At 46.6% G+C, this 11,314-nt stretch overlaps 1 protein-coding gene across 3 annotated transcripts in view; it reads left to right on the top strand.

Moving 5' to 3' along the window:
- The first annotated feature begins 316 nt into the window (after window positions 1-316).
- Window positions 317-11,314, top strand: part of MAPRE1 (microtubule associated protein RP/EB family member 1) — a 29,446-nt gene continuing 18,448 nt past the window's right edge. The window contains exons 1-3 of one of the 3 annotated variants that reach the window (XM_040247549.1): window positions 396-471; window positions 860-942; window positions 4,745-4,868. In XM_040247549.1, the coding sequence (XP_040103483.1) occupies window positions 4,748-4,868 (121 nt within the window). In that variant the 5' untranslated portion in view covers window positions 396-471; window positions 860-942; window positions 4,745-4,747. Of the gene's footprint in view, window positions 472-859; window positions 943-4,744; window positions 4,869-11,314 lie in introns of all 3 variants that reach the window. The other 2 variants (XM_040247547.1, XM_040247548.1) reach the window with 2 other exon arrangements.

Raw genomic sequence — 11,314 nt, 5'->3', positions numbered from 1 at the left:
AATATGTCTCTCATGTGACGTTTAAGTCCTTCCTCAAAGCGCCTATCGATTTATTTTTTTATCTAATAATCCATTTTTTGTAGAAATTCATTGTAAAACCAATTTTTTGGCTACTGGGGTGGAGACTTTGTAACTGGATCCCGCCTTCTAGGCGGGGTCACATCTGCCTGAGGTGGGATCTCATTGGTTGCGGCAGACCTCGCGCAGTTGCATTGCCCCGGCAGCCGGCGCCCCGCCCCTAGGGCACTCCAGCCGTCCATCAAGCTTCGGGCTCCGCCCCCAGCGCGCGGCTTCGTCCCTCTCTATAAAAGGAGCCGGCGGGCGATGACGAGCCTTTACGTCGGCGCGTAAGGGGGGGGGGTGCGTGTGAGGTCATCGCGCGGGCGGGCGGGCGGGGTCAGGCGGTTTGAACGAGACGAAGACGGAACCGGAGCCGGGTACGGGCAGCGGACGCGGTCCAACCGAGAGCCGGTGAGCCGGCTAGCGGGCACGGGGCGGTGGCTGGGGGGCGGCTGGGCGGGCCTCGAGCCGAGCCGAGCGCCAGCGGGCCTCGCGGGCAGTGCTCGGGCCGCTCCCCACGGCGGTGCGGTTCGGGCCGGGTGGGGGAAGGGCGGGGCCGTGACCCGGCGCGCGCGGCCTGGGGGGCGCGCGCTCTTCGCTCCGCCGGGGACGGGGGCGGGGCGTCGGGCCGGAAGTGGGGGCTGCCCCTTGGCGGCGTGGGGGCTTATGGGCCGCGGCCTAGGCGTGGAACCAGGACAGGAGGCAGGAGGTTCCGGGGTGGTTGGGCCGGGTAGGGGGCGTGTGTGGGGTTGGAGTGGGCCTGCTGGAAGTTCTGAGGACCACCCCCCCTCCACTGTAGGAGACGGCGCCGCCTGATGATTTAAGAGTCCAGGTTTTGGAGTGCAACCTGTATTGAATTCCCTGCTGTGCGACCTTGGGCAGGTGCTTTAACCTCTCTGGGCCTCAGTTTCCTCATCTGTAAAACGCGGGAGAAAGATAATACTACACGTAGAAAGGTCTTGTCCCCGAGTATGGCGAAAAGCAAGCCAACTCCCTGGACTTCTTCCTCTTCTTCAGTTGAGCGCCCACTGAGCGCTAGGCACTGTGTTAAGCACTGGCTATACACCCTGGAGCAGGAGGGCAAAGGCCTGCTTTCTAGTAGTCTACATTGTGGTGGGGAGACCGAAAATGAAAAAAATACATGGAAATAAGGAAATTAATACATGGAAAAGAATTTCATATGATCACTGGCGAGACAGTGTAATAGGGTTATATGAACAGTGCCTTTTCAGTCCCTGGTTTCACAGCTGACCTGGGGTGCTGCAGGGCAGAGCTGGGCCTCTACTCCATTTTGGGATTGAAACTCCTGAAGTCCATTGAAGGAAGATGCACCAGGCCTGCCATCCGCCTCTCTGATGGGGTATCTGTAAGAGTAGTGATAATAGCAGCTCTTTGCTAATTGGGTACTTGCTGTGTGCCAGGTGTTGTGTGGTTTTATGTCATATTTTACTTGTCTCTTAACAGATTTTATCTTCATTTTACAAATTAGGGGACCGAGACTCTGAGAGATTATTTGCTTTATGGTGTCCAGCAGGTGGCTGAACCCAAGTCTGTGACTCTTTGAGTCCAGGCCCTTAATCTCTGTATTACGCTGCTTCCCTGAAGTCCAGATCTAGACAGTGTGTTTCCAGTGTGCCCTTTATGATGGTGTATATATGTATACAGTTTCTGTGGTTAAGAAATGTATAGTGGTTTCTGACACATAGGGAAGCTTAGGACATGCTGTGTTTTTCACTTAGAGTCAGTTAATCCTCACTGCCTCCTCGGGATGAGCAGATGAGCTATTTGTGATCCGGAAAGGTGAGGTATTTACCTAGGGCCACATTGCTTTTTTTTGGGGGGGGTTCCCCCCGTCCATTCCATAGTGCTCAGTATGGTACCTTGAAAGTGATAAGTGCTCATCAGCCAGCCTTGAATTGGAGTGGGTTTGGGAGCCTTTAGGAGAGGCTATATATGGAGAGGTAAGGGGAGGCTTTTTCAAGGAAGTTTAAATGTGGATCAAGAAGGGGTGAGGTTTGTGTGGTGATCATGGGGTCTTTCTTCCATTGAGGCCAAGCAGAGGAATCCTTATGGAGGAAGAGAGCGAGCTGTCACTAGCTGTAGCTGAGGCTCTGAGAGCTGGTCTCTTTTGACTGCTTGGAAGAGCAAATTAAATAGTTGAGTCAGTGGATGTTTATTGCACATCCACAGGGTGCCTAGCCCCATGTATTTAGTGGCTGCAGAGTTTGCGGAGCACATGGGGCCAGGTATTAATGTGCTGCTAATGAAAGAGTTTTAAATTTACGATGAGGAAAGGCCATTAAGGTTTTCTGAGCTGAGGTGTGGTCAGGAGACACACGTGGCTTTACCAGCTGCTTACATTTTATGGCAGCATGATACACACAGTACCTGATGGATGTATGTATGAATGTTGCCAAAATGGATTACAGGTGCTCACCCAGGGACTGTGGTGGTTTTCGTTTGCATGTGTTTCTCTTTGATACCACACAGTCTGCATTTCATTTCTTCCTGTAGGGATTTTAAACACAGGAGTCACTTGGTCTGATTTTTGATTCAGAAAATTCTCCTTGGCTGTTGTATAAAAACAATTTGAGACAGACTAGTTTGATGTCTGTTGCAGTGGATGGAGGTGAGAGATGGTAGTGACAGGTCTCAGGTGCTGTTTTTGGCACTGGAGATAGGATAAATGAGACAAGGTCTCTCTCCTGGACTTGTTTGTTTAATGCCAAACCATTTTTTGTGCCTTACCTCATTTAAACATCACCTCAAATAGGGGGCATTCACTCATAAGATAAATGAAGTGTATTGAAGTTAAGTAACTTGCCCACGTTCATACACCTGAGTGAGAGCCTCATGTTCAAACCCAGGCTTCAAATACTCAGTTCTTTGCATAGAGCAAATTTCCTATTGGTTCAGATCCCATCTGGGAATGATTCAGAAATGAAGAGATAATGATAGTTGCAGAGGTTTGAATGAAGTGCTGTGGGAACATAGGGATTAATTTCCCAGTGGAGTCAGGAACTAAAATGTGTTGACTTCTTGTATAATATGGTTTTGTCATCTGAGTTTAGGTAAGAGAGTTGATAATTTGCTTTCTGAGACACATTTTTCTCTGCTTGACACTGTCCTGCCAGCATGAAAACAACTAGCCTTTCCTGAGCCCACTGTGTAATGTGCTGTGCCAAGTCCTCGGGGGAGGGGAATGTCGGGTGTGAGGGCACAAGCCTGAGACGTCAGATAGAGGAGGTTGTGTGGTAGATCTCCATCATTTCCGGCCCTCACATTCTGTGAGGTGTGCTGGAGATGCAAGGGAAGACTAGCTAGTCCCTTGGTGGAGGAATGAAGTGCTCAGAGTCCCATGGTGGTTCCAAATTGTCCTGAGTTTTTCTTCCCACATTGATCATATTGATGTCACATGAAATGAGGAAAATTACAAGTGTCCGTCATGGTGAAATTTAGTATTTTCTAGCAGGAGTCCCCAGCCTCCAGGATGTAATGCCTGATGATCTGAGGTGGAGCTGATATAATAATACTAGAAATAAAGTGCGCAATAACGTAATGCACTTTGAATCATTGGAAAACCATCCTGCCTGCCCCCTCCCCCTTTTCCCAGTCTGTCCATGGAAAGACTGTCTTCCATAAAACCAGTCCCTGGTGTCAAAAGGGTTGGGGACTGCTGTTGTGTAGTCATGAGTCCTCATGGTAATTGCCCAGGAGTCTCATTTAGGTCTGGATCCACCTGTTCTTATCTCATAGTGAATCTTCTCTTCCCATTATCTGTTCACCAGCAGTTGGTGACCTTTTTCAACCTTAAGGAAGAATGTGATTCTCCCTCATTTAAATCGCAGGAAGGGATTCTTGAGCAGTCACGGGATGCCACCTGAACTCCTCACCCTGCCTGCAGGGTCCTAACAGGATCTGGGGGCTTCACTTCTCCCACTTCCGTTCCTCCTCACCCTCCTGCCCACGGGGCTGTAGCCACTCTGCTTAAGCGTCTCACTGAGCTTAGCCAGTGTCTGCTAAGCTCCTGGTGCTTAGTAGGCCTGCAGATGGCCTCCTGTCCTCAGCAGGTTCAGCAGAGAATTTTACTAAGGACTCTTCTCTGTGAGGTCATTTGCCACCACCTCTGTAGTAGTTAGGTTATAGAAAAGGTTACTTTTTTGATTGTAAAAGTGGACATAGTCTTTAAGAAAATTTGGAGAACTTTGTAGTGGAAACTATAAAGAGAAATTAATAAAAAGCCCACCATCTGAAGAAAACTGGTGTAAACATTTTGATACATTAATGGATAAATGACGTTTTCGCGAGTCTGAGTGAACTCCGGGAGTTGGTGATGGACAGGGAGGCCTGGCGTGCTGCGGATTCATGGGGTTGCAAAGAGTCAGAAACTACTGAGTGACTGAACTGAACTGAACTGAAGCACATTTTTATTCCAATCACATTAAAATGGGGCCTGAATTTTAGGCTGGCTGGTGTTGAGCCATTCATTTCAGGTTATGTTTACTCCTGGAAATCTAGGCTCATGGCTGGAATCCTAGGTCTTTGATTTGGCATCTTGGGGAAGAATGGGGGTGAGGCTTCCAAGTTGAGTGTCCCCATACTTCTGCTCTGGTGACTCCAGGAAATGCTTGTGCTTTCTTACTGCCCAATAATGCGATCCCTTCTCTTTTCTCACATGCTGTAGAAGATGGCAGTGAACGTGTACTCAACGTCGGTCACCAGCGATAACCTCAGTCGACATGACATGCTGGCCTGGATCAATGAGTCTCTGCAGTTGAATCTGACAAAGATCGAACAGTTGTGCTCAGGTAAGAGAAGTTCAGTAGACCCCTTTCCCCAGGAAAGCCTGCGGGTCCTTCAGGGATGCACAGGCCGGCCATGTCTGATTGCAAAAGCCACAGGTTCGGGTTCTGTATTAGGGCTGCTCTGTTTGTTTCAGCCTTGCCTTGGTTCCACTTGTGAGTGGGACTGTGCTTGAAAGGAGCCTGCTCTCTTCTGGCCTGTATGTCCACCATCTTCCGCTGTAGCGGCTCCATTGTGAGGCCTGCAGCTTACTTAGCCTCAGCTGCTCCATTGGCAGTCTTTGCATCCAGATTTGAAGTGACTTATTTGAGGACAATAATTGTAATTGTTCTAGTTCTGTATTAGTTTATCAGTGGCGTTTCTTACTCGCACAAAACTCAAGACCAAAGTCAGGCCGGTTTGCCATTTCAGCCACAACTTTATTGAACTACTTGTTTATTAAGAATATGACAGAGAAGTGCTATTTAAAACAAGAACATACATTATGTGTTAGGGTTATCAAAATTGGATTTACCCCAGATAGGAGGTGGAGTCAAGAATATGACAGTAGAAGGATGAGCTGTATATCCTGTTGCTACTTGAATTCTTATCTTGATATTGGGGTAGAGAATTAGAACCTTCAGCTTCTCCAAGTAATCATAACAACAGTTATTTAATTGAACACTTGTGTGCCAGGGTTATGTAAGTGCTTTCAAATATCTTTTTATCACTGTACCTCTGTGAGGTGGCCTCTTGATGAAAGTGAAAGAGGAGAGTGAAAAAGTTGGCTTAAAGCTCAACATTCAGAAAACGAAGATCATGGCATCTGGTCCCATCACTTCATGGGAAATAGATGGGGAAACAGTGACAGACTTTATTTTTTTGGGCTCCAAAATCACTGCAGATGGTGATTGCAGCCATGAAATTAAAAGACGCTTACTCCTTGGAAGGAAAGTTATGACCAACCTAGACAGCATATTAAAAAGCAGAGACATTACTTTGCCAACAAAGGTCCGTCTAGTCAAGGCTATGGTTTTTCCAGCAGTCATGTATGGATGTGAGAGTTGGACTATAAAGAAAGCTGAGCGCTGAAGAATTGATGCTGTTGAACTGTGGTGTTGGAGAAGACTCTTGAGAGTCCCTTGGACTGCAAGGAGATCCAACCAGTCCATTCTAAAGGAAATCAGTCCTGAATATTCATTGGAAGGACTGATGTTGAAGCTGAAACTCCAATACTTTGGCCACCTGATGCGAAGAGCTGACTCATTTGAAAAGACCGTGATGCGGGGAAAGATTGAAGGCAGAAGGAGAAGGGGGCGACAAGAGGATGAGATGGTTGGATGGCATCACCGCCTCAATGGATGTGAGTTTGAGTAAACTCCTGGAGTTGCTGATAGACAGGGAGGCCTGGTGTGCTGAAGTCCATGGGTTGCAGAGTTGGACACAACTGAGCAACTGAACTGAACTGGGAGGTGGGGATATTTAACCTTTTTTTTTAACAGATGAGAAAATGGGCTTAGAGAAATTGAATAATAAGTATAGGGTTAAACAACCAAGAATAGAATTGAGGCTTGAACCATATTTGAAATCAGGAGCCCGTGTCCTTCAGCCTCTGTACCATACTTGTTCTTCAGACTTTTCTTTTACCAGCTAGTGCCATTCAGATCTCCTTAAAATTATTGCTTTCATTCATATGAAAATTTTCTAAATGAATTCAGCTTCCGTACTTCCTCATTTTGTAGCTGAGTCTCGGTCGTAGTTTCACTTGCTGGTCTTGTTCCTTCCCCTGTGAGATTTAATCCAGTTTTATAGATGGTCAGAGAGGCTTGTTGTGAAGTTGTACAGTGAGACGGGTGCCCGAGAGTCACGCCTACTAAACGTCAGTTGCACTGTTAGTCGTAGGTGCTTTTAGATCTCTGCTGCTTTTCCGCTAGTTTCATTTCACCACCACATCCCCTTTTGTTGGAGGCTTTTAAAGCACTTGTTTGCCCCGTGATTAATGACTAATGGGGGGATGAGGTCATCTTAATTTTGATTGGAGCCAGCGTTTTCACCATCAATTTCTCCCTGAAATTTGTCTGTTTCTATAAATACACTTCAAGATGTATTTCACTTAATTAAAAGATGCAATCTCTTTTCATGTGTAGGTAAGCTGTACGTGTGCTGATTTGGCTCCAGGTTTCTCTCATTCAGTCAGGGAGCTGTCGTCAGTAGTCAGGACTGGGCACGAAGAGACCACAGTCTGCTCTGAACTGTGTGACTTTGGATGGGATCCTGATGTTCTGGTTCTTCATTTGTAAACTGGGATAAGTGAAGCGAAGCAAAGTCGCTCAGTCGTGTCCGACTCTTTGCATCCCCGTGGACTGTAGCCTACCAGGCTCCTCAGTCCATGGAATTCTCCAGGCAGGAATACTGGAGTGGGTTGCCATTTCCTTCTCCAGAGGATCTTCCCAACCCAGGGATCGAACCTGGGTCTCCTGCATTGCAGGCAGACGCTTTACTGTCTGAGCCGCCAGGGAAGCCCTTAGGATCTGGTTCACCTGTTGGGCTGTTGTGAGACTCACCTGTAAAAATAGCTCTCAGATACTGATTCTGTGCCAGCCCCTGGATGTGAGCTTAGGTCTCTCAAGGGATAAGACACATTGTTGTTTTACAGAGGAGCCTGCATGGGGCACAGCTTATGCATTATGGAGCCTGATTTTGCATCCAGATCTTTCTGGCCACATAGCCTGTACTCTTTCTGCTGTGTACATGCTGTATCTTTTTATTTCTTTGACTGCACTGGGCCTTCATTGTTGCCTATGGGCTTTCTCTAGTTGCAGTGAGTGGGGCCTACTCTGGTTGGGATGCATAGGCTTCTCGTTGGCATGGCTTCTCTTGTTGCAGATCATGGCCTCAGTAGTTGTGGCACATGGGCTTTGTTGCCCTTGGCATGTGGGATCTTCCCGGAGCAGGGATTGAACTCGTGTCCCCTGCGTTGGCAGGTGGATTCTTAACCACCGGACCACCAGGGAAGTTCATCCATGCTCTGTCTTTTGAAAAGAAGCATTTGGAAGAGAGTTGAACAAATTAAAATATATTATCAATTATAGCGATATTGTTTCATTAAAAATCTGTGAAGAGTTTGAATTTTGCCTGCTGCCTGTCATTTTTCTTACTATAAAATGCTTTTTCCCAGTGGAACATTGAGAATACTTTCTGTGATTTGTAAACAAACTTCTGTTCACAGCTTGTTCCCCCCTTGAAAGTGGGGCTTTTCTGAGTATGTAGAGGTTGCATTGTGTTTCATGTTGGTGTTTAGGAAATGGGGTCTCAGCTTCCAAACAGGATGAACTGTAGACACTTTGTCCCTGAATAAGGTTTGCTTCCAGGGGATTGGAATCAGAGAGAAAGCGAGGCTCCTCAGATCCTTGTGTTTACTGAGGCCTGAGGAGAATCCCAGGGCCCTTTATCACTAGTGCCTGGTCCCTCCTGATCTTACCTTCCTTAAGCAGAGAGGCATGCACACCAGAATTCTCTGATCATGCACAAGCTTTGAGAGGTAGGAATAGGTTTTCCGCTTGAGAGGGCAAAGCCCTGAGGTTCTACACTGTTCATGTGCTGGCTGCCTGTGAAGTGGCTGAGTTTTATCAGCATTGTGTGCTCCCTGCGTCCAACGGTGAAAGGAACCTCTGCTTGGCTCTTGTAGTGAGATAAGGTGCGGAGGACTTCAGTGATAGGGTTGGCTGGTTGTTTCAAGGTCCATTATGTTCTGTAGTAGTCTCTCTGTTTTGGAGAGTTAGTCATCAAGTATTTTGGAAAGATCAAGAAAAAAGACCCTGGTCACAGAGAGTGATTGCGATCAGGGATTGCTTGTGTCAAAAGGGGGATGTAGGAAAGGAAAGAAAAAAAAAGATCTCCCTGGTAGACTAGTGGTTAGGATTTGGGGCTTTCACTGCTGTTGCCTGGGTTTAGTCCCCGGTTGGGGAACTAAGATCTCACAAGCCTGGTGGCAAGGCCAAAAAAAAAACTAGAGTGGGGAGAGGAGCTGAAGAATGCTGATTGCTTTCCATCCCATTCCGCTCCCCCTTCGGTTCCAGTCCCTGATCAGGCCCCTCTGCACTTTTCCAAGGGCCCAGCGTGGTGCTCTGAGTGTGAATGTCCTCAGAGCTCCCTTCCTTGCCTTCTCCTGTCCAGGCCAGCCAGCTTCACAGTTCCTGTGCTCTGCGGAATGGGAGAGGTGTTCAGATGCTCCCAGGCAAATGCTAGATTTCCTTTTTTCTTAGCTTATTGTGGGGCCCTGGTGGCCCTTTAGTTTATATAAAACAGCTTGTCAGTCTTATTCTGGAGCCGTTCTGAGAGGGAGACCATGCCCCTGACCAGGCCTCTCCCACTTTGTTTTCTCCTCAAGTTGACTCCCTTTTCCATTTTGGACCTTAATTGCACCATTCTTCCAGTGTCTCAGGCCTGAGAAGCATCTTTTGAGGCTAACTCACAGAGTCCTCTGGGTCTTCTGCAGGGTCTTTTGGCTGTAGCCTTTTCTCAGTTTGCAGGCTGCTGCCACAGTGGCCTCCACACTGGGCCCTACACGCCTCTCTGCTTGTCCCATGGTTGTCTACGGCCTTTTGAAGAGACCATTTTTATTGAGTCACTCCTCGCTCATGGAAGTGTCTCTTTACATTTTTTTGCTTAATTAATTCTTCAAATACCTCTTGGTGCTAATTGAAGCAGAAGACAAACTTATTTTCTTCTGAGTATAAGTAATTAGGTCTTCTTTATAGAAATGTATTAAAAAAGAAAGCTAGCTTAAAGCACAACGTTAAAATTTGCATCCTGTCCCATTACTTCATGGCAACTAGAAGGGGAGAAATTGGAAGCAGTGACAGATTTTATTTTCTTGGGCTCCGAAATCACTGCGGACAGTGACTGTAGCCACGAGAATAAAAGATGTTAGCTCCTTGGAAGGAAAGCTACAACAAACATACGGCATGTTAAAGAGCAGAGACATCACTTTGCTGATAAAGGTTCATAGAGTCAAAGCTTTGGTTTTCCCAGTAGTTATGTATGGATGTGAGTGTTGGACTGAAAGAACACTGAATGCCGAAGAATTGATGTTTTGGGAAATGTGCTGGAGAAGACTCTTGAGAATCTGTTGAAGTGCAAAGAGATCAAACCAGTCAATCCTAAAGGAAATCAACCTTGAATACTCATTGGTAGGACTGAAGCTCCAATATTTTGGCCACGTGATATGAAGAGCTGACTAATTGGACAAGACCTTGATGCTGGGAAAGATTGAAGGCAAAAAAGAAGAAGTGGGTGGCAGAGGATGAGATGTTTAGATAATATCACTGACTCAAAGGACATGAATTTGAGCAAACTTTGGGTGACTGAAGGGCAGGGAAGCCTGGTATGCTGCAGTCCATGGGCTTGCAGCGACTTAGCTGCACAACTTAGCACTGAACAGCAACATAGAAACATTAAGAATAAAACTGTAATCTGTTGTACTGTGACAAGTGATAATCACTGTTATCTTTTTTTTTTTTTTTTCACTGTTATCTTTTAATTGTATTTTTCCCTTTAATTAAGGGTTTATTTATTGAGCTCTTACCATAGGTCAGGCACTTTCCAAAGTGCTTCACCTGTGTAACCTGGAAGGTAAGGTCTATCATCCCCATGTTAGAGAAGCTGAGAGAAGTTAACTGACTTGTCCAAGGTTACTCATTTTAGCTGTATTTTCAGTATTTTCAATAATTTTAAAACATAATTGACATACGTTTTGAATAACTAAGTCTCAAAATGGTTTAGAATTCAAAAGAAACAAAAAGATAAAATGGTGAAAAGCCTTCCTTTGAAAAGTAAGAGCAGAAGTAACCAGTGTTGTCAGCTGGGTGGCCTCCAGAGAGAGTGTGTAGGAGCAGAAACGTCCATCTGTCTGTGTTCTGTATGTATGTTCTTCTCTTTTCCCTATTTTACACAAGCGGTGGCGTGTTTGAGCACGTTGGACATTCTGGGGAGCGTTCCATTACCCATGCAGTGTGTGTCAGTTTCTTATGGCTCTCTCTAGCACCATAATTTCTTTGAATCAGTCCCCTATTAATGGACATTTCATTTATTTCCAGTCTGTTGCTGTTACAGACTGTTGTTCAGTTCAGTCGCTCAGTCTTGTCCACTCTTTGCGACCCCATGAGTTGCAGCACGCCAGGCCTCCCTGTCCATCACCAACTCCTGGCATTCACTCAAACTCACGTCCCTCAGGTCGGTGGTGCCATCCAGCCATCTCATCCTCTGTCGTCCCCTTCTCCTCCTGCCCCCAATCCCTCCCAGCATCAGAGTCTTTTCCAATGAGTCAACTCATCGCATGAGGTGACCAAAGTACTGGAGTTTCAGCTTTGGCATCATTCGTTCCAAAGAACACCCAGGACTGATCTCCTTTAGAATGGACTGGTTGGATCTCCTTGCAGTCCAAGGCACTCTTAAGAGTCTTCTCCAACAC

Source organism: Oryx dammah, unplaced genomic scaffold (genome assembly GCF_014754425.2).
Source record: "Oryx dammah isolate SB20612 unplaced genomic scaffold, SCBI_Odam_1.1 HiC_scaffold_10, whole genome shotgun sequence".
Classification (NCBI taxonomy): domain Eukaryota; kingdom Metazoa; phylum Chordata; class Mammalia; order Artiodactyla; family Bovidae; genus Oryx; species Oryx dammah.
This window is presented reverse-complemented; position numbering and strand designations above follow the sequence as displayed.